The sequence below is a fragment of the Bactrocera dorsalis genome, chromosome 1 (genome assembly GCF_023373825.1).
Source record: "Bactrocera dorsalis isolate Fly_Bdor chromosome 1, ASM2337382v1, whole genome shotgun sequence".
NCBI classification, from domain to species: domain Eukaryota; kingdom Metazoa; phylum Arthropoda; class Insecta; order Diptera; family Tephritidae; genus Bactrocera; species Bactrocera dorsalis.
In genome coordinates this window covers 27,652,814-27,677,469 of record NC_064303.1, presented here as the reverse complement: position 1 = coordinate 27,677,469, position 24,656 = coordinate 27,652,814, and the positions used below count along the sequence as shown (strand labels likewise).

General features: G+C 35.5%; 1 protein-coding gene across 1 annotated transcript in view; it reads right to left on the bottom strand.

Moving 5' to 3' along the window:
* The window catches only part of LOC105221789 (G-protein coupled receptor Mth2), a 36,261-nt gene that overhangs the window by 6,560 nt on the left and 5,045 nt on the right, over positions 1-24,656 (bottom strand). Inside the window, exons 2-4 of the mRNA XM_011198901.4 lie at positions 1,387-1,571; positions 1,034-1,289; positions 814-892 (exon numbers count right to left, since the gene is read on the bottom strand). Coding sequence (XP_011197203.2) covers positions 814-892; positions 1,034-1,289; positions 1,387-1,571 — 520 coding nt within the window. The remainder of the gene's footprint in view (positions 1-813; positions 893-1,033; positions 1,290-1,386; positions 1,572-24,656) is intronic.

Here is a 24,656-nt window from a genome sequence, read left to right as displayed (position 1 = left end):
ACCAATTATCGGCGAGACGGAAGGGATGGTTTCTCTGTTGTTTAAGTAGCGTGAGTTCTTTCCAAATTTGTAAGACTTTTCTACTATTATATAGATTTATTACTTTCTGATTATAAATTCTATGAATAAAATTGTTATCAGTATTGTCTGAACAAAATTCGGTAGATTAGGAGCCCCGTCAATACATTGTATTATGAAAATACTAAATCTTAAAAATCTTTCGAATGTATTTCGGACATCGCTTAAAACCCCTCCAAGCATATTAGAGAAAAAAAGTGCTCGAAATTTGGCTCTTCGCAGGTCTCCTAATGCTTCAAACCTCACAAAAACAAATAACAAAAACTTTCGAACGAAAATACACCTAAAAATTAGTCGCAATAAACGAGTGTTTATCTTTTGACTGAAAATTTTGAAAATATTAAAAAATAATAGTTCTTCAAACAAAATACCAAATAAATAGCATACATATAAAACTTTAACCGTTAATATCTTCTAAACGATTCGGTTTAATAAGAAAAAGAATAAAAACCCGTTAGGCAGATGACCTTGCCGTTACAATTAAGAGCTCATACTTGGAGAACTTTTTTTAGAGGTATCATCAATCAATTTTTCAGAGCACGAAGCAAAAAAAAAAACATTCGTTTATTTTGACCTCCCTTAATATACACATAGTTTGTTAGCTTCCCTATTTCAGTTGTAGTCTCTTACTTTCATTTGTATTATTTGCACATACATACATATATGTAACTTCAAAGCAATGTCAATAAAAACTGAATTGAGTGCAAATAACGATAAATTATAGGGAACACTCACCCAAACGTCTGCCATATATCGAAGCACATCACATTCATCCAGGCAAATGCAGCCATGAGGCAAAAGTATATGAAATAACCTAAAAAGATAAAAAAAGATAATGCAAGAATTATGCATTTTGCATTTACTGTTAATTAGAGTTAGCATTTGCAACATAAAATATCAATTTTATTATTGCAGACATTCCTATGAACACATTATAGACTCATGATCCACTCACCGGAGGCGAAGCACATATTATCGTTGTTGATGGGTACGAGTTGACCCAATGCAATGCCCAAATAAGCCGCAAATAAATTACTCACTAAACAGATTAAAATTTTTCCCGGCAAATTGCGTAAGCGTGAAATGGATAAGTACACGCCCAGTGTGAGTGCATAGAAGGAGCAGGAGATCAATAGACCGATGGGGTACATTTTGAAGCGTATCTTTTCATTGCCAACCACTTTCGAGTCGAAACACAGGAATGTGTAGAGCTAATATGTTGGGGAAAGGAATGAGAACAAATGTCAGCTTTTTATACAGATTTTGTTTATTTGGTTCTTAAATTCTCTTAATTACATACGTACCTACCTTCTGTTCGCCAAATGTCGAATTTCGTATCTTTTCTACACAATACTGATTGTTCGTGTAGTTCTTCGTGCTGGAGGCAACGTAAAGCGAGCCATCGTTCGAGTTGATAATGTGCGCATCGGAGCTATACAGATCGGGATTTAGAAGGAATCGTTGACAATCCAAACCGCGTAGAATGCCAAACACTTGAAAGAAAGTAATATTATCATTAGTGGTATGAGTGAGTTGAATATTATTTAAAACATTCATAGAACTGAACACAACTGGATATAATTTTTAATATAAATAAATAAATTTTTTTGAGTAGTTACTTGAAAAAGTAAACTTATTTTTTAAAGATTTGAGCTAAAATATGCTGATCTACAACTATGTTCAGTATTTCAGGCTTTTCGCCTAATGAACGCCGCATGTTTTGAAAATGTCGATCAATACAAATAAAGGACAATCGGCATGTAATAAGGAAGAAAGAGTTCCTGAGCCGATTTGTGGCAATGGATGAAACTTGGATTCGTTACTACATTCCTGAGACCAATCGACAGTTCGGTGAATAGGTATTGACCCGTGCTGTTTAAGATGTCCGAAAGGCCGACAAGATTTTTGCCAGTATGTTTTGAAGTCACATGAAATTATGTTCATAGATTATTTCGAACACATTACCGTGCGTTAACGCATCGATTGCATATAGAGATCAATGTTTTATTCGAATTTCTTCATTCGATAACTTCGATCTTGTGAGTCAAAAACTCGAACATTACAGTAGTATAATTGTAGTAAAGTTGAATATACAATTAGAAATAAGGAGACAGTTATAAGAGAAAGGAAATCCGTTGGAAATATGTGCATATTTACACTTTTCGAAACTTTCTGTGCCCAAAAAATAAGGTGACATTGTATTTATTTTGAAAATTCTTTATTTATTCTTCCAAATCAAAGTAATCCCCTCCCGATGCAATGCACTTATGCCAACGGATTTTCCAATCTTCGAAACACTGGTTGTAGTCACTTTCCGGGATGGCCTTCAGTTCCGTCTTCGCTGCGGCTTGAATCTCCTCTATCGTATAAAAACGGTGTCCCCGGAGCGGTCTTTTGAGCTTGGTGAACAGCCAGAAGTCGCACGGCGTCAGATCAGGTGAATACGGTGGTTGCGGAACGATATGGGGAGAATTGTCTTTCCACAATTCCGGCCTTTTTAGGCGGATAGCGTTACGCAAACGACGCATAACGTTCAAATAATATTCCTTGTTGACTGTTTGACCGGTTGGAAGGAATTCATAATGCACAACACCACGATAATCGAAGAAAACAGTCAACATGACCTTGATTTTTGAGCGACTTTGGCGCGATTTTTTTGGTCTCGGCTCTCTTTTGGCACGATATTCGCTCGATTGATCGGTTGTTTCGGGGTCGTAAGCATAGATCCAAGTCTCATCGCCAGTTATAATGCGTTTCATGACACCCTGGTAGTCGGAAAGCATCGTTTCACACACATCAACGCGACACCTTTCCAAAAAATTCAATGTTTTCGGTACCAGTCGAGATTTGACGCGCTTGAGGCCCAAAACATCCTTCAAAATGGTATTGGCTGAGCTTTGCCAACTTCATCAGCATCTTTGATTTATTGAACGTGAGCTTCGTCGGTTGAGGTTGATGGTCGCCCTGGACACTCTTCGTCTTCGACACGTTCACGGCCGGCTTGGAACTCACTATACCACTTGTAAACATTTTTTTAGACATAGCCTCATCACCAAAGGCTTTCTGCACCATCCTCAACGTATCCGCAGCAGAAAATTGATTCCGTAAACAAAATTTAATGCAAATTCTTTGCTCAACAAATTTCGACATCGCTAAAAACGAAAAACTCACTTTTAGCAGCTCACAAAACGACACGTATCTCAAACACTAATGAATATTTTGACATGAAATTTGACATAAATGTGACTGACAGTACTACCAACCTAAAAAAAATAATTCTCCAAATCCTTCGACGCGCGCAGTTTAAATTCAAATGTCTCAAGCTGCTCACGACTTCCGGTCTTTGACCAAGTATCCTCTGGGTGGTCTTAGATCATCCATTTGAAGGCGAGTTAAAGTGAGAAGGCGAAACATCTCTGTATAGGGTTGTGCGCTGGGTTTGGGACCCGCCCCGTAAAAAAATACCCCCAATTAAAAAGCAACAACAGCCTCGGATGAGAGACCCCCCTTTTGATGACGACCATGGCAAACGAAATAAGGACTACGAATTGAGGGCATGCACCTGGAATGTCCGGTCCCTTAATTGGGAAGGTGCCGCTGCCCAGCTGGTTGATGTCTTCGTAAAAATAAAGGCTGACATCACCGCCGTCCAAGAAATGCGATGGACGGGACAAGGATAGAGACACTCCAGCTCTGAAAATATTCGACGCAGTACCTCCGGCCTCGACTCCGTTGGAAGGACCAAGTGAAGAAGGACCTGGCTTCGCTTGGAATATCCAATTGGCGCCACGTAGCGAAAAAAAGAAATGACTGGCGCGCGGTTGTTAACTCGGCTATAATCGCGTAAGCGGTGTATACGCCCATTAAGAAGAAGAAGAAGATATGTTCTGAAGTAAGTCCTCTTCTTTGACTAATCATTTTACAGTTGATACTATTAGGCAGCTGTGATTCGAGCAATAGATCCATTGTGCTCCCGGATGGTAACCAATTAAGCCTTATCCAGAAACTGAGTAGATTTGGTAAAAAATTTATTTTTCCACTGTTGTTGGCCAATGTCTCTAATATTCGGCATTTGAAGCTATGGAATGTATTCCGTCTTATCCGGCTGAAGGCTGGGCATGCGTATATATGTCCAGAGTCTCCGAGCATGCTCTGCATTCCGCCGAATCACTTATAACAATTTTCAGAAGGCTCGATATTAAGATAAGATGCACTGTGATGGCCCTACAATATTACAAACCTTTCTTTTGCCTAGAAATAAGAGCTTTAGAGTCTGCCGACTACCAACACTACCCGAAAGTACCTTTGCAGTATGCTCTGTGTTCCAAATTCTGAGGTGTTTCTCAAGAGCCCATTGCTTCAAATAATCCGTGAACGAGCTGAATGGTCTGGGACAGCTTTGGTGAATTATCGCCTGCCTCCTCATGTCAATCTATTTCTATGACTGGGTATCCACAACGTTAGCAGAAATACCTACTGAGAGTCCAGTTATTGCAATAAAATTCTGTATTAGCGCTAGGGATAACCTGCCGCTCGGCTGTCCACTAGAATGTTTATGGACTTGCTGATTAGAGCAGACAGAAGAAAGGAGTTATCATGGGGATTTCGCCGTTGGAACTGTCGCTCACAGAACCATTGATGCATTCTTCTATACTGGAGAAAGAAAACTTTGTGTTTTATTACTCATGGATCTTCTTTTTCCGTTCGCATTTGTCATTATAACGCATGCCAACAAAATTTGAATAAACAGATGGCAGGGAAACTAAACTAGGAAGCTCGCTTTGACTTGTAAAATCATATGTTTTTGAATGAAGCTCATGGCCAATGTTTTTTGCTTTACTACTGCACATATATTACATATAAATTAATCAAATTAATAAATATATAGTATATATGTAATTACATACATGTATATTGTGTTTTTATGTAGGTATTTATAATTGATGAATACACTTTCCATATCGAATAAGCCACCCTTCATTTTGAATTGAAATATTGAAAGCAAACACACCTGGCTAAATAAATTCGAAATTCCTGATAATTTAAAGCGACTGTTTACCTCAAGACATGCAAAATAACGACACATACACACATATTACTGTTTACGAATGTATAATAGAGCATTAAGATGGATCGATTTTCCAAACGACGCAATTATTATCAAAATAATAGTATAATATAAGCGCCAGACATGCCTACGACTCGGTTACAGTTGGTTGTCCGATTCCAGCGGAAACAGTAATTCGAGCACTGATTTCAATTTCTACTGCTAATAATTTGATAACAGTAGCCATACGTAATACAAAATACAGCTCTGGTAGCCAGGGGTTGTAGATCAACAATTATACATTGGTCGCCTTACACCACGCTAATATAAATTCGGCAGACTGAAATATATTTAAGGATTCAATAAGGATTTATGTAAATGCATTATTAAACTATATATTAAACGTACATAAATACATATGTACATACGAGTACATACGTATCATCCTATTGAAATTACCGCAAACAGTAGTTAAGAATACATTTGAACAAATGTCATCGTACTTCCAAGAAGCAAATACCATTTATAATGTGCAAATCGTTTATGATAACTATTTACTATACACGTTTATATATTTAAAGCTTTATTTCTTGTGTTGTTTAAATGTGTCTGTTTGTGTGCAGTAAACACAATATGTTTTTAGGCGCCTACGAAGTGCTCGGAACGAATAAATAATTAAAACCACAAATGAGGTGCTGTCATGCAGTGAAAAATGGCCAACTGTGCGCTATTTATATGTATAAATGTATGTATATGTGTACAACATGTGTACATAGCTATGACAGATTCAGCAGCTGCTGGAATGCCTTTAATATAAACTTTTAATTCAAATTTTTTATTGTTAAGATGTAACGGGTGATTCAGGAAGAGGTAATTTTTTCAATGGCCTATCTTTGACATATCACATGGCTCACAATCTCAAGCTATCATCTTATTGTTTAGTTTTATTTGGAGTTTCATCATGGAAAGACTTAAGATTGTCAACATAATCGGTCTACTGAGCGTACTATTCGCAACACCATCACCCATCTTGAGACTCAGCATTCATTATTGTATAATATTCGACTAAATAGACTACGCCCAGCAGGCAGTGAAAAAATTATCAGCCTGAGAGTGTACACGAAGACCGTGGAGAGTTGATTTGATGTCGTTCGTAGCAGCTCGGACTGACGTATAGAACGACTTGGCACATTTCCGTCGAGATCTTAAATTAAAAACGTACAAAATACAATTTTTGCAAGAACTGAAGCTGCTTGATCCCAAGCCATATCGCTTCGCTCTATTGGCTCTTGAAAAGTTCCCGAGAAAATCCAACGTTTTTTGGCTCAATGGGTATGTAAAAAAGCAGAATTGTCCTGAACAGATTTAAGAGCTACCATTTTATCCAGAAAAAAGGACTGTTTGGTGTGGTTTGTGGGCTGGTGGAATCATCGGTCTATATTTCTTCAAAAAATGATGCGATGAGAACATAACCGTCAATGGCGACCGTTATTCCACCGTGATAACCGACTATTTGATGCCTGAAATTAAAGCTCGTGATCTCGGCGACATTTGGCTAGAAGAAGACGAAACCACTTTCCACATATCGCATCAAACAATAGATTTATTGAGAGAACACTTCGATGAACAGATAATCTGACGTTTTGGGTCAGTCGATTGGCCACCAAAATCGTGTGATGTCACTCCGATAGACTTTTTTGTGTGGGGATGGGTAAAGTTTACAGTCTATGCGGAAAATCTCAGTTCGATTCAAGTCAACGGATGGTCGTAGCCACTGCCAACATTTGAATGAATTCCAAAGAATAAATCAACATTCCCCAATAAATTTGAAATTTCTGTGTTTGTTCTTTACAAAACTTGGGAACCTCGAAATGGATCACCTTTTATATAAGTATAAATATATTATATATAACCATATAACAAGAGTTCATAGCTAGATGTTTACGTCCATGTACATATACTCATACGCATATACATATGTAAATTTGAAGTAAGCTGATGTTTCTAATTAGGAAAAAGTTTCGGCGAGTCGGGGTGCTTTTCTCGGTAGAGTCATTCCTATTATTATTTCTAACCGAATGACATAAGAGCTCGAGTAACAAGTCTTTTCTGAATCACGAATTGTGGATCAGAATACAGAACACGCGGGGTTTAAAATAAAATATATGGGGGAAGGTTAAAAAGAGTGTTAAAATCACTGTCATTATAAAGAGTAAAAGTAGAAGGCCCATGCAAATAAATCTTATAGACTGAGCTAATAATGGAACCATTTTCTCGAAATTCCAACATTAAAATGTATTCTTCGTAAAAATGGTAAATAAAAAGTTGACACAAGCCATGCAATGAAATCTTTGGATGAAACCGACTGATTAAAAATGTATTATAAATAAATAGTTAAAGAGCTCATATTAAGCGTTTGTAGCGTAGTATAATCCTCAGGTTCAGCGGCTTCATCCTCAAAATGAGAAAAAATAGTAAAACATATTCTATATCGACCTGAAGAATGGCAAGATGTATATAAAGGACCTGTAGTAGTAAATGAAAGTAAAGGGCTCAGTTTTTGCAGATTGTGAGACCAACCTAGAAAATAGCGCAAAATAGCCGTAGAGCACGTGACCTCAACTTATTATGAAGTTATTTGAATGCATGAGTCAACGCTCAAATCGTCTATCGACGAAATACGTGAAGTAGTGGCGGGCGAATAGTAAATGTATTATGATTTCTAATAAAAAAATATATATGCGGCAACAATAATTTTTAATCAATTATAATTTGTTATAATCTTTATGGTAAACAAATAGAGTTTAACTCACTTGATTCAGACATACGAAAGTGTATATTATAGAAAGTCAGTATTTCGAATAATTAAAAATATTATTATCAGTTAGCGACGTAGCTCTAATCATATTTACTCGCCATTTTACAGTAATGAAATTTACTGTCTGGCATATCAATTGTAGATAATTAATATTTTATTTGAATTACATTTATCGGTCACATTTTCATTGTCAAGAACACTCGGGTTACTAACTAACAGATTGGGCACTAACAATCATATCTTCTTCCACTTTAGTGCTTCAAGCCAGTTTACTATAAATTTCGTTACCAAATCAGCGAGTGGTGAATGAGCGCAAAGATTTGATAATATACAAGTAGATAAGTCAAAAATTTGAATTTATTCAGTTATGTATATGACTAGACACTAGAACCAAAATTCAAAACATTAAAATCTGTAACAAGCGATCTTAAGGACTAGCTCAAATCAGTTTGAGCAATAGATTCAGTTCAAAAGCTTTTGCAAGTTACGATCTACGTTTAAAAATAATCATCGGTAATATGTATATTTTATATTACAGAAAATGAATACGAAAAAACAATCCTTTTATAAGCATTTTCTATAATAATTATTGTCATAATATTTAATAATAACCCAACGATCCACCACACTGACGCGGGCAACTGGTCGTGTCATGAAAGCAAGAGAGTTTAAGGGACAGACAAACGACATTCGGATTTAAACTCGTATCATCATCCTGATGATTTATATAAGTATATATAACGCTTAGTTTTAGGTTATACAAGTAAACGTTAGGTGAACAAAAGTATTATACTTCAGATAAGACAAAATAATTACAAACAAGTCTATTTAAGAGTTTCATTAAGAACATCCTATCAAGCAATCCCCTACGGCTATTAAGTTTAGGTAGCCTTAGCAGTTTTAAACGACTAGTGTATTAACTGACCATGGGGTGCCACGGAAAGATCAAAAATAATTCGGGCAAAGTTAATATCTCCCTCCAGACTATGGTTTTTTTTATAATATAGGGAGACGGATGCATACCTGTACATCTCCGCAAAAGCTCATCGTCACACATATTTTTAAGGGATCCGCAATCCTTTTTCAATTTTTTTTATTTTTTGGCATTTTCTGTTCCCTTATACTCATACCCTTAGAATTAAAGTAGAAACTCACTTTACCATTGGAAGGTTTCGAAAAAGGCCCAAAAATAATAATACCGCTCGACGTTCGGAGCGCTCGAAGTGCACACCTCAAACTTTAAACGCGTTTTTCTCAAAACACACTTTTTTAAACTGGCGTACATGATTCCGGTCGAACTACTCAATCGATTTGCTTAATTTTTTTCAAATGTTGAAAAAACTCGTGGCTTTCGTCCCTGCTAGATTCATATTTTTTTATAATTTATTGGCAATGTTATGTTATGTAAAAAAATATGGGGAAATAATAAAAAAAAAACATTAATTACTTTTTTATCCACATATCTACATTTTTTCATGATTCTATTAGGGACGATAACCATTCACGTACTTTTTAAGAATAAATTGAGTTTTGGTGTTTCATATGATCCAAATATGAGAAATCGTGTCCGCCAGTGAAAAAACGCATCTCATTCACCCAGCCATTTCTCCGACAGATGTCATCAAAAAATTCCGAAAAAATGTATTTACATATACACTCAACGATATACCCCATGATATGTGAAAAAAGTTCTATTGTAGAATAAAAATTTCTATGAACAAGTAAGGAAGGGCTAAGTTTTATACTCTCACATGATAAAGTGATAATCGAGATTTCATTATCCGTCATTTACATATTTTTTTATTTTGCTGTAAAATTAATTAGAATTAAATTCTGAGAGATTTACCGATATTTTCGGTGAAAAATTAGGTTAGGTTAGGCACTGAGTTCTTCGTGTTCTATATCAGGGACCTTGAAAAGTTATAGTCCTATCACGACAATTTTTCCACAAGGGATACCTCAGCTCAAATACCGTATTTATGTAAAGTTTTATTCCGCTATCATCATTGGTTCCTAATGTATATATTATACAGAGAAGGCATCAGATGGAATTCAAAATAGCGTTATATTGGAAGAAGGCGTGGTTGTGAACCGATTTCGTCCCTATTTTGTACATGTCACCAGGGTGTTAAGAAAATATTATATACCGAATTTCATTGAAATCGGTCTAGTAGTTCCTGAGATATGGTTTTTGGTCCATAAGTGGGCGACGCCACGCCCATTTTCAATTTTTAAAAAAAGCCTGGGTGCAGCTTTCTTCTGCCATCTCTTCCGTAAAATTTAGTGTTTCTGACGTTTTTTGTTAGTCGGTTAACGCACTTTTAGTGATTTTCAACATAACCTTTGTATGGGAGGTGGGCGTGGTTATTATCCGATTTCTTCCATTTTTGAACTGTATATGGAAATGCCTGAGGGAAACGACTCTATAGAGTTTGGTTAACATGGCTATAGTAGTTTTTGAGATATGTACAAAAAACTTCGTAGGGGGCGGGGCCACGCCCACTTTTCCAAAAAAATTACGTCTAAATATGCCCCTCCCTAATGTGATCCTTTGTGCCAAATTTCACTTTAATATCTTTATTTATGTCTTTGTTATGACACTTTATAGGTTTTCGGTTTCCGCCATTTTGTGGGCGTGGCAGTGAGCCGATTTTGCCCATCTTCGAACTTAACCTTCTTATGGAGCCAAGAAATACGTGTTCCAAGTTTCATCATGATATCTCAATTTTTACTCAAGTTACAGCTTGCACGGACGGACAGACAGACATCCGGATTTCAACTCTACTTGTCACCCTGATCACTTTGGTATATATAACCCTATATCTGACTCTTTTAGTTTTAGGACTTACAAACAACCGTTATGTGAACAAAACTATAATACTCTCTTTAGCAACTTTGTTGCGAGAGTATAAAAAAAGTCAGTAAATAGGCCAGATTACCCTACTGACTCCCTAAGATTTAGTGGCATATAATTTTTTCACACCAAGCAACCATTTTGTTTAAGTCTGCATGCTACAGTCACCATTGAAATATATGATTTTAAAATATATGTATGTATAAATATATTTAAAAATTTTTATTACTCTATTACAGAAGAAATATCGTTGATAAATAATATGAACAAAATAGGACCAAGACCTTACCCCTACCTTGTGGAAAACCTGAGTAGGCATTAATAGCATCTGAAAGAGTATCATTAAATATTACTCTTTGTGTTCTATTATTGAGGTAAGAGTATACCCAGTGAAGGAATCTTGGCTAAAAACCACGAATATCAATTTTTGCACGTGAGTCGAGAGATTTTTTTCTTTTTCGAAGGCCTTGCCAGTGTGTCAGTAAGTTTATTTTCCCTATTCTCCTTTGATTGAAAAGCATAATTTTGATGTTCCGAATAGGCGATAATTCAGCAAGTGAAGTATATGTACTTCTAAGAGCAAAAACTAGTAAGACTTTGGTTATAATTTTAAAATTCTTAACTTGTTCTTCAAAATGTATGTCGAATCTGTCAAAGTAATCTCCCTTGGACTCAATACACTTGTGCCAATGGTTTTTAATCCTCGAAACTGTTCAATGCGCGTAGCGATTCACGTTCATTGTTTTTTATCAGCTCAAAACAGATTCCACGGAGCGGTCATTTGAGTTTGCTGAACTGCCAGAAGTCACACGGAGCTAAATAAGGTGAAGGCGGTGGTTGCGGAACAATATTAGTTAATAATTTGGCGAAAAAATCACGAAGAATCAATGTGGTATGTGACGGTGCATTATCGTGGTGCAAAAACCCATAATTTCGGCACCTTTTTACGAATAACACTCAATTAATATACCTTGTTGACAGTTTGGCCGGTCACTGTCTACATAACCTTGATTTTTGATCTGCTTTGACGTTGTTTTTCGGTTTCGGCTCACCTATGCCACGATATTCGGTCGGCTGTTTCCGGGTCATAAGCATAGATCAAGACTTATTGCCAGTAATAATATCTTTCATGACATCCTGGTAGTTGGAAAGCATTCTTCACAAATGTTAATTCTTCTTCTCTGATCCTTCCGATATTCTAACGATGCCTGCAAGATCTCTGACTGTCAATTCTCAAACACCGATTCCTTTATTTCATTGACGTGTTGATAATCAGTTGATGTTGAAGGCGGTTCTGGACGTGGTTCATCGTCAGGTCTCGACTTTTTGAATAATTTATACCAATCAAATACACATGCTCGTGACAAACAATTATCAGCGAAGGCCTTTTCCAACATTCTGACCGTTTCGGCACAAGATATTTGACACTAGCAATCATACCAACATAGAAAACAAATATTTCGACGAATGGGTTTGCATGCGAGATTTAAATGAAAAAGTCTTACTATTTTTTGCCCACAGTATATGGTACTATGAAAACTAAAGACAATCCAATGCCATTGAATTTGTCGTACGGAAAACAATGCGTTATATATAATCATTTATATTAACTAACACATTTTAGAATCGCCTTTTAATTTTTCAGAAATGTATATGAAATATCAAATACTCTTAGTTTCTAAAGCATTGCGGTGCGAAGTGATAAATAACAAAGAAAACAATTTTTAACAAAAAGAGGCTTGAATACAAAATTACGCCTCTTTGAGTTAAAAATAGTATTTTTTGCTATTTTAGTATTTCTTTTATCTGTTGATGTGATATTTTTATATTAGTTTTGAGTTTACTTCTAAATATATTATTATTTCTATTAACCCCCTATATACTTTATTTTGTGTTTTTGATTTATTGCTGTTAGTAGCTCAGTGTATGTATAGTACAACAAATTGTGTAGAATTTCATTAAAAAATACAAATTTTTTTGAATGTGATGGTTCCATAACGCTTTCAGGTCAAAAACTCTTTATACTCGTAGTTGTTTTTTCTTACCAAAAACCTACGTAAGTGGTGGTGTTGTACAAGTTTTGCTGTGTTTACATCCTGAACAGGGTATACTCGTATTAAGTTTGCCACGAGGTTTACAACACTCCGCTTCTTTGAACAGGAAATACTGAAAACCTTATAAAATATATAATAATCAATGATCAGCGTGATGAGCTGCGTCGATTTAACCATGTCTGTGTGTATATACGTGAATGGGTTTCTCAGTTTTTGAAATATCGGCCTGAAATTTTGGAGTACGTCCTTTTCTCTTGAAGAAGTTGGTAATTGGTAGGAAGCGATGATATCGGATCCCTAAAGCATATAGCACTGATCGAACAAAATCCAATCCTTATACGGAAAACTTTTTTGTTTCTCAAATTATATTATCGAAATTTGGCAGAGACTTTTGTCTCAAACAGGGCTACAATCTTCAAAGAAGTTGTTCAAATCGGACTACTGCAACACATAGCTGCTAAACAAACTGACCGATCAAAATCAAATATTACAAGAAAAGCTTATTTATTTGACAATGTATGTATGTTCACGATATTTGCATGAATTATTGTTCAAGGCAACGGTGTAGTCTCTGAATAGTCAACCACTGTAGTAAAGGGTGATTTTTTAAGAGCTTGATAACTTTTTTTTAAAAAAAAAACGCATAAAATTTGCAAAATCTCATCGGTTCTTTATTTGAAACGTTAGATTGGTTCATGACATTTACTTTTTGAAGATAATTTCATTTAAATGTTGACCGCGGCTGCGTCTTAGGTGGTCCATTCGGAAAGTCCAATTTTGGGCAACTTTTTCGAGCATTTCGGCCGGAATAGCCCGAAATTCTTCGGAAATGTTGTCTTCCAAAGCTGGAATAGTTGCTGGCTTATTTCTGTAGACTTTAGACTTGACGTAGCCCCACAAAAAATAGTCTAAAGGCGTTAAATCGCATGATCTTGGTGGCCAACTTACGGGTCCATTTCTTGAGATGAATTGTTGTCCGAAGTTTTCCCTCAAAATGGCCATAGAATCGCGAGCTGTGTGGCATGTAGCGCCATCTTGTTGAAACCACATGTCAACCAAGTTCAGTTCTTCCATTTTTGGCAACAAAAAGTTTGTTAGCATCGAACGATAGCGATCGCCATTCACCGTAACGTTGCGTCCAGCAGCATCTTTGAAAAAATACGGTCCAATGATTCCACCAGCGTACAAACCACACCAAACAGTGCATTTTTCGGGATGCATGGGCAGTTCTTGAACGGCTTCTGGTTGCTCTTCACCCCAAATGCGGCAATTTTGCTTATTTACGTAGCCATTCAACCAGAAATGAGCCTCATCGCTGAACAAAATTTGTCGATAAAAAAGCAGATTTTCACATTTCGAACGGAACACTGATTTTGGTAATAAAATTCAATGATTTGCGAGCGTTGCTCGTTAGTAAGTCTATTCATGATGAAATGTCAAAGCATACTGAGCATCTTTCTCTTTGACACCATGTCTGAAATCCCACGTGATCTGTCAAATACTAATGCATGAAAATCCTAACCTCAAAAAAATCACCCGTTATATAGTAGCTGTCGTTCCAGACAAAAATCTTGTGATGGGCAGCCGAAGGTAAGGGATTTTCTTGTTTATGAATTTTCTTGCAAATCTAATGATTTAACGTGTTTGAAACTCAGTTATTTTTTTTGCCTGTTTAAAAGTTATTCTATATTATTATAGATAAATGACTTATGTCTTTTAATTGTTAAAATTTTTTTTCTCCTGAAATGTATTATTTTTTCTTATAAAATATTTCGTTTCAACCTTTTTTATCCATTATGAGAAACCATTAAAAAAAAAATTTTAAATACGAATAGACTTGACGTCAAATACGTACATATGTGCATACATACATACTCATACGTATATATGCTTGCTGCAACGTAATTAAAATACGTTCCACGAAAATTTTACCTTTTCGATTTTAGCTCTCCTAAAGAATTTTACATTCGCGATTTATTTATTTAAACACACAATTGCGTTCACTTGAATATGTATTTAATTTAAATTAAATAGATCGTAATTACATTTACCGTAACGAAAGTTCGCACATTTTAGTACTTAGCGACACAATACGGACAGACATGTTGTTAACATAATAATCATAAATTTCAAAGTTCTCAAAAGTAATTGCTTGCAATTAGCCAACCGTCCACAAGTGGAAGTACTCATTCGCACCCCCACATTTGTAAATAAAATATAATTACGCGCACACATGCATTTTTATTTACAGTGGAGGCTAATGTGTTAATATTGGATATTATTTAACAAAAGTAGAAAACAAAACGGATTATATAGAAATAACGAAAACTTGTATTATTTAAATGGCAAATAGTTCCAAAATATGGAAGAAAAGTTAACTTTGTCTGCACCGCAGCTATAATATTCTTCACTGGTGCATTTCTTATAGCATAAAGGGGTATGCAAAGTTCTTCATCTTGACTCATTGCTCTTCGACATTAATCCGGGCCAAATTTGGTGAAGATCATTTATCAAATAGAAAAGTTACAAGGACTGTATTTTGATCGGTCAGTTTATAGAATAGTTGTCCGATATCAGTGATTCCGACAAATGAGCAGCTTTTTGGAAAGAAAAGGACGTATGAAGACTTTCAGATCGTTATCTTAAAGCTGAGGTACCAGTTCCCATGTCTACAGAATTTTTCAATAAGAGGAATTTCTTTTCATAAAAAAAAAACAATTTTAAAGGAAATTCAAATGTTTGTTACTTTATGTGAAGTACAATCGATTATAACATCTTCCATGAGATCTGCACGACTCCTTTACAGGTGCAAATACAATGAACCCAATTTTCGAGATTTTTCTAGTAAATCAAGCCGTATGTCATAAATAGCAAGTTCACTATTGACTTGAAGGGAGCCTAGTTTATTGCTTAAGTCAAATTACTTCAAATACATCCACAAGAAGTACTCTAATAGTTTCTTAAAATAATCGAATCTCCAAACTTTTCCCGCAATAATTCGGTTGTTGCACGTTCTCTGCGGCACGAAGCCAGATGTTTTCAAGAACAACATCTTCCAATTGCAGTCATAAAAAGTTGGTTATCATCGATCAAAACAGCTTCCCATTGACAAGTAACGGTGTCACCAGCTTTATTTCGAAAAAAGTACGGACCATTGATACCAACAGACCAAAAATCACCCCAACTTTCAATTTAGGTGAATGTAATGGTTGTTCATGAATACAAGCATTTTGTGGATTTTCTTCGCACTGGAGTCGACAGTTGTGTTAATTTACCGCAACACTTGGATGAAAACGGGCCTAATTGGAGAAGATGGTTTTCTTAAAAAATCATTATCGTTTTCAAGTTTCCAAAGCAAAAAAAGGTCTCTCGATAGTGCGATCTTCTTCAATCTATTGCGGGAGAAAATAATACGAATACAAGCATATGCAACCGCTGGCGTACGCTGATGATATTGATATCATTGGCTTCAACAACTATGCCGTTAGTTTGGCTATCTCCAGACTGGATGGGAAGTGAAGTGTATAGGTCTGGTAGTGAACGACAACAAGACAATAACTCCTATCATTTAATAAACAGTAGTCGAATTCGCTACTTGGTTCCAAGTCACTGTTGACAGTCATAACTTCGAAGTCGTAGGTAATTTTGTCTATCTTGGAACCAGCATTAACACCAACAACAATGTCAGCCTCGAAATCCAACGCAAAATAACTCTTGCCAACAGGTGTTACTGTGGACTGAGTAGGCAATTGAGAAGTAAAGTCCTCTCTCGACCAACAAAGACCAAACTCTATAAGTCACTCATTATTCCCGTCCTGATATATGATGCAGAAGCATGGACGATAACAATATCTGATGAGTCGACGTTACGAGTTTTCGAGAAAAAGGTTCAGCGGAAGATTTATGGTCCTTTGCGCGTTGGCCACGGCGAATATCGCATTCGATGATAAGATGAGCTGTAGGAGGTATACGCTGACGTTGACATATGTAGCTAGGCGAATTAATAGACAGCAGCTACACTGGCTAGGTGATGTCGTCCGAATTGATGAAAGAATATTTCACGCAGTACCCGCCAGAGGAAGCAGAGGAAGAGAAAGACCTCCACTTCGTTGGAAAAACCAGTTGCAGAAGAACCTGACTACACCTGGGTTCTACAATTATATGTATTCTTACCGCGTAAGCGGTGTCTGCGCCAGTAAAGAAGAAGTTTCGCTTGGAGTGATTCATAACCTTTCATAGAGTTATAATATACGTACTGCAAGTCAGTATTTCGTAGCGCCAATATTTCACACCGTAAACAGTTCGATCACGTTCAAAATAACTTGTTAACGTCATTATTGTTGTACTCATATAAGTACATACATACATATAAGGATAAAGATTACCAGCCAAGATTTTACGTGTGCATGGGTTTAATGAATTATAGTTATACAGAAACATTGGCTGTAATAATACTTTTTATTTATTATTGACCACTACTGTGTACATATGGTGGGCGGTCTGAAAATCTATTTAAATTGTTTATATTTAAATAATGATGATGGGAAAATTTTCTTAAAATTATTTCCATGTGTGTGTCTTCTACTTCGCGCAGTTTAATTAAATAAATGCAAGAAGAGGCAAATCTGAGCCTACATTTCAGTATAAACCAAGAAAACATTTAATATTCTCGTAGGGCTAGAATTTTGTCAGCGAAATAATATTTTATTTTACTGTTTTCCCCTCTATGTGTTATCATATTCTCCAACTAATAACTGTTTATATCGATAAACGCAGCTTAAAGCTCATTACTGTTAATGTGAACCATATACATATGTATGTAAGTATACATATATACAAGTAAGTACATTACAAAAGAAAAAGAAGCGGTTACGTTGTTTCAACGCAATCCGAATAGTTTCTGTAACGCTTCACAACCATCTTGAAATATGGACCCACTGGTAGATGCCCTTTTTTTAGGTACGGTACCCTCCCTAGTGTCGGTAATGTGAACATATTATTCGAAAATTAAAAATAAAATCTTACTATGTCATTAGGTTATGATTATTGTGCGTCTTCTACCATATAATGCTGGAAAAAGTGATACGTGCCACTAATTTCAACCCCAGTGGAACTGTCTTTTCCAACGTAGAAAAAGAAGCGGGTGGTCTTGTGGTGAACGAGAGCAAGACAAAGTAGTAAGTTGGCCACCAAGATCATGCGACGCCTTTAGACTATTTGTGGGGCTACGTCAAGTCTAAAGTCTACACTATACTTGAAGGCCACACACAAAGATTCATCACGTCTGGGGAACTACGTCACACAAAGGATAGAGGCAACTCGCGAAGTTTTCTTCTCAAACCCAATTGATATACTTTAAACGCGGAATATACTATTAATTTTCAAAAAGTAGAAAGCTGGTGTTTGAAGCATGGTCCCGACGAAATGACCTACGGCAAGATGAGCTAAGTTGCTAGTGCCAAATCTTCGATGACACTCACGGTAAAAAAGGTATTGTAGATTAACTGTCTTTGAATACTACCACTACAAATCGTACAGTATTGCTTGGATGGTGAATAGATCATAATGTTTTTATCTTTAGGAAGGAGCAACTTAGTAATAAGTTTCAGTCCTGAGATCTCTCCCTTATGAACCAGATCATCAGAATACAATAGTTAAGATACCTTAGAATATTTCTTATGTGAATATCCAGTATCTTCAAAATACATTTAACATGGGAATTTTCGTTTTTTCATTCAAACTTTTCACTATTGTGTTCAAATTTAAAAGAAATTAGAAAATATAATATGAGAATTTCATGAAATTCAAAGAGCTTTTAATAGATTTTTACGTAGAATTCATTGGAATCCTGATGATAGTACCCTAAGCAGTAAGGCATTCATTCGATTTCCCCTTTCAACCAGGTCTACTTTTGCAAACGCTGTCACTGTCGATAAGGCTGTCACCTTCTGTTACGTGTATTTCAAATACCTCTAATAACTATTCCTGCACTCTCTATTAGCTTTCTGAAACTCACACATTTTATTCGTATACTCTTTGCAGTTTGGCATAGAAAATATATTTAATTCAATATTGATACTATTTTCTTTAATACTTTTCGCTTTTACTTTGTTTACAACAATTAAATTTGTTCGCAAGATTGTGTTAAAATTCCGCAACAGCCCACAAATAAGATTTCTGAAATGTGTTTCGAATACGTGGAAGATCTTCAAGTAAACAAGCAAATCAATTTGAATAATAAACGTGCAAAGTGCTGCGATTGTAGCGAGTTGTTGTTTTTGCATTTTTGTTTGGTTTTGTATTTGAATAAGTGTGTACACAAATCAAATAGAAATACATACAAAAGTATGGTTAGCTATGTATGAAGGTAACTGTTTGGATAGGTAGGCGTGCGATTATTTACGAAATAAACAATTGGTGCTTTTAAAGTAATTGTAATTTTAGAAGACGCAAAAATTAGCCGCAATTACCGCGATTTCCACTAAATCATATTTAATCAATTGATTAAACATTTGTTTGTATGTATGCCATTTGTTTAGAGATCACTTGACTAAAAATAATGTATTTATCTTTTGAGCTCATTCATCATTTTCGAAAATGGTTTTTTCTCGTTAATGGTTAAGGTTAGTGAGAGCACTTAGCAAAGGGACGATGCTTGAAGATTCCCACACAAGAACTTGATCGTGATCCGCTTGTTTTATAATTAGCATGTATACTAACATATTCACAACGTGCTACTCATAAGACGTACGGAAGAAATGAACGATCACATGATAAAATGAAATGCTAAAGAATAAAATATTTACAAGTCCAAAGCAATGGTTCACCAAAGCAAGGCAAATGAAACTACAGAGTACTAGTTTAAATTGAGGAAGTTTTTCTACACGCATAATTGAAATTACGAAAAGGCAAAGAAAAAAGCAAATTTTGTAAAGAAATAAGAAATTGTAATTGTATGTTTTTTAAGTAACGCTGACTTTGGTGAATCGAACAAACAACTGGTATAAAAACAATATACTGATATACTGAATTACGGATAGAATAGCAAGAGATTATGAATAGCAAGGAGTGTATGTGAAATCAACCGAATAGTTGTGTAGTTTTATTCACTAGTAAACCTCTTTATAAGAGAGCAGAATGCCGAAAAATCGAGGTGAGAAGTGGTGAATCGAAGACTTGTGAAAGGCACACGCAATACGCTTTCGATAAGTTTATATGTAAGTTTTATTTTGTTAAGGGGCATACCTATATATATATTTCGGTAGATTACACCTTTAAAAATAACATATTAAAATTTCAAATCGATATCTCAAATAGTTTTTGAGTTATAGCAATTTAAAGAGCAGATTTTGCGGCTCTTAAGGACGAGGTGAGAGTACGAATCGCTGATCATCGCCAAAGGGCTTCTTCAAAAGAAGGTCGATCATTTCGAAGAAAAGCTTCTTCAGATGAACAAGCCCTTTTCGAAGAAGAGGAAGGTGAATCATATAGACCCTGGAATAGCAGATTACCTATGATTTTAAACTACTTATAGCAGTGAAAACGATCATTTTATCTTTAAACGCGTTTTTCTCGAAACAGCATTTTCCGAATTTGCTGCAGTGATTACTCAAAAACAAATGATCCGGTCTCTTTCGAATTTTTTTACATGTTCTATATATAGTTCTCCATACAATGACCTATCGATTTTTGATCTGATCAAAAAATCGAAATTTGGCAGACCAAAAACCAACAAAATTTTGGGTAAAATTCGAATATTTTCTTTAAAATGCCGCCATATTGTCAATTTTTAATTTTTTTTAAGGTAGGTAGGTAGGTCATTGTACAGACAATATTATCTAGTTTAATGAGAATTGTTTTTTTTTTTTTAGATTTCATCCACGGAGAAGGCCGGAATCACTGCAGCAGTGAAGGACCTCTTTTCACGCCTTTGAAGATCGACTATAATTTAAAAAATATTAATTTTTTTTTTTCAAAAATTTCACTGTATATTCTTGAAATCTTAATATATAAAAATCACGTGTCACATTGTTTTTTTTCGATGGACTCCTAAACTACTGAACCGATTTTAATGAAATTTTTAACACTGTGTGCAGTTTGGTCCAACTTGAAAGATAGGATGTTTATAACTCTCCTTATAGTCGCATTATTTATTTATTGCAAATTATTTGTTTATTATTAGCAAAGAGCTATCCACCAGTTGGTGGCGCTAAGTGCGGTATTGAGTGCGGTATGTTTACAGTAGATGGCGCTACATTTCTTTCGAAATTTTTCATGGATTTAGGCTGTCATAACAAAAGCTGCCACTTGCTAAAAACATTAAATGAAATGCGTTGTTTGAAGTTTATATTATTTGTGGTAAAGTTATACGAATCTATGACTTCCAATATTCTAAATTTAAGAAAAAATCACATACAATCCGTGAAATAAATAAAGTTATGTACATACATATGTATGGTCAGACAAATAAGCAATGCTGCCACTCTTTTCCAGTAAATCTTCCTCGAATTTGGGAGATTTCAGAGGAATTTAGGAAATCGCAGAGCTGATTTCTGCATGTATTTCCTGTAAGAAAAAATTTCATTTAGTTGCATTTAGGTATATGTAGAATTTTGTATGGCTAATGCCCGGTTTCACAGTCCATACATAAGTTGTGCCTAAATAAAATCTTAGCTAAGTATTGTTGCCACTGAGTAGTCGTTTGCGTTACACAGTCAATGCTTAATTTCTATAAAATTTTATTATGATATATGGCAACGTTATGGGCAACATATGTTTTACAAATGTCATTCATAAAAATATGTTTGAAATATTTAAATTATAACAGACAATACGTAAATTTGGGAGCAAAATTATATCAAAAATTGATGAAACAACAAAAGAACCCAAATTTCATCACTAGCGAGTCGGAGCACCTATGGGAAACTGAAGGAAAAATATAAGCTGATATTGAGTGCAAACGAACGGACACTTGCCCTACGCTACGAAAGATGTCGCTGAAAATTCAAAGCAAATTCAAAACAAAAATCAGCTGTTATTTAAGCATGGCCTCCCATTTTCAGTGCTTAAGAATAGTAAAAAAGAACTGCAAACCAAATACGCAGTGAAATAGATTATCACTGGCTCAGTAATCAGTCGTTTGAATATGTATTACGAGTATATACCACGTGCATTCCAAAGGACTGATGTAACCTTTCCAGCGCACTTTTTCGTCTTTCTACGCCTGAGAACCGGTTCCTCATGTGCAGTCCACTAGAAATGACTGTCAATTGGACTGCAGTAGGAGTCCATCATATCAATGGAGCTATGTATCTATAGTCACACACCGACGCAAAAATTCGGTTTTTATTCCGATTAAAGAGCACTCAAACACTTCTCAGAATCAGTTTTATGCGCTGTTTTTGGTTAGATTATGAACTTGCGAGGCACCTACTTTGCACAGAGCTTTTCGCCTCTTTAGGGCATCGTCCAGGTTAGCAAATATCTTTTCAACGATGGATTTCCCTGAGCCCAAATTCAACAGTATTTTCCCCAAAAAGCCGAATGCTTTATTAACACACGAAATGCTTTAAGATCCATTTTTTTGTAAACTAACAAAAGTTGCTTCACAAAAATGTTATAACTCATGGAAAAGAGCTATCCACCAATAGTTATAATCCAACTAATAGAAAATCATGTAGATCAGCCACAGTGAAGCGTGGACGGGTCCTCTAGTCTTAATATATAAAAATCACGTGTCACGTTGTTTGTTTGCGATGGACTCTTAAACTACTGAACCGATTTTAATGAAATTTTTAACACTGTGTGCAGTTTGGTCCAACTTGAAAGATAGGATAGTTTATAACTCTCCTTATAGTCGCATTATTTATTTATTGCAAATTATTTGTTTATTATTAGCAAAGAGCTATCCACCATTTGGTGGCGCCAACAGCGGTATTGATTGCGATATGTTACAGTAGATGGAGCTTCTAACATTATATACATTAAATGAAAATGCGTTGTTTGAAGTTTATATTATTTGTGGTAAAGTTATACGAGTCTATGACTTCCAAAAAAAAATAAAAATTGGGCGGGGCGAAGTTCGCCGGGTCAGCTAGTATGTATATAAATATATTCTTAAAATTTTGAAGTAAGTTTAATAAAAATTCCCAAAAATCACCATTTTTTAAGCCATTACACTAGGTGTGCCCCTTAAGCAACGGTTTTTCATCCCCGGCATAGTCATTGAGAAGACTCTGCAACTTCTTATAAAGAAAAGTTATGTCCGATTTGGGAAAACTTGCCTATGACAGGAGCTGCGCCGGACTTAACTATGGAGTCCCAGTACAGTCTCAGGAAAATTAATCAACAAGCATTCGTATGCTAAGTTTAGACATGACGGACGACCAAAACATGTTGTTACCGACGAAAGCGTCAAAGATGTCCACAAAGTAATTCAACACGATGAACCCACTTCAAAGCGAGGAAAAACACAACAGCCGGCAGGCGAAGTTATGATCTGTATTTTGGGATGCGCATTGAATATTTGTTTTGACTACTTTAAAAAAGAAGGACCATCAACGACGACTATTACATAGCGTTATTGGACCATTAGAAGGGTAAAATCTCCGAAAATTACGCGCATTTGACAATACAATGCACCGTGTTACAAGCCAGTGAAAACGATGGCAAAAATCTACGAATTAGGCTTCGAATCGCTTCCTCATCCACCTCATTCCCAAGATCAGACTCCCAGCGTCCATTTCCAGATCTCAGATCTCAAAAGAATGCTCGAAATCTTTGTTGAATGAAGAGATGATCGCCAAAAATAAGGACAATTTTGAAGCAAAGGACAAATCATACGACAAAAATGGTATTGAAAAGTGGGAGAGCCGCTATGACTAGTGTATCACCCTTGAAGGATACTGTGTTGAATTTAAGGAACTTTAAGGCCTACTAGGTATACTATCTCTAAAGATATCCTAATCAATAGAGCAACAATTCTAAATTATTCCAAAATCAGCTGAAACATTTGGGGCACACCGAATGCAATTTTTATTATTTATAACTTTTTTTTTAATACACTGTAAGATTTCTGAAGAAAAAAATCGATCTCCGACGACGCTGAGAGAGATCATCCACCGCTGCAATGATTCCTGGATATTTTCTATATATAGATCTCCACTTAAGGTTTTTATTTCTTTTGTTTTCAAAAAGATAACCTATTGGAATATGGAAAGTTGGATTTTTTTTGTAATTGTACACTAGGAGTGCCTCTTGAAGAAAGCAATTAAGCAATATTTAAAATGATTCCACAAAAAATTCAACAAATTCGTCTTAATTTTAAAAAAGAACACCAAAGGTGACTAACGGTATTAGTGAACAGTATTTTTTCTTGCAAAGTCAAGAATTTAATTGATTCATTGTTTTCGATGGAAGATTCCAACAAGCTGGTGGAATCTTTAATACCTTTAGGTTCAGTGAATTGAAACTTAAATACTCCAGGTTGTACGATATTATTATCATAAGGTAGTATTTTAAAGCATTATTCAAAAGTTTGGATCTCTTGGATACTAGTTAAGCTTTTAAAGACAACTAAAACACTATGACGAAAAGTAAGCAATACGATATTTTTACTGTTAAGCATTAGTAAGTACAAACTTACTTGAAATTTTATGTTTTCAAAAGATTAACGATTATGAAAATATTACATAAGTCTTGTGAGGGATATATTTTTTCACATATGTACAAACGTATTGGAGTGGCACAAAGCATTCAGTGAAGGTTGTAAAGTTATCGAAAACTTGTTTCATGCGAGTCGTCCAT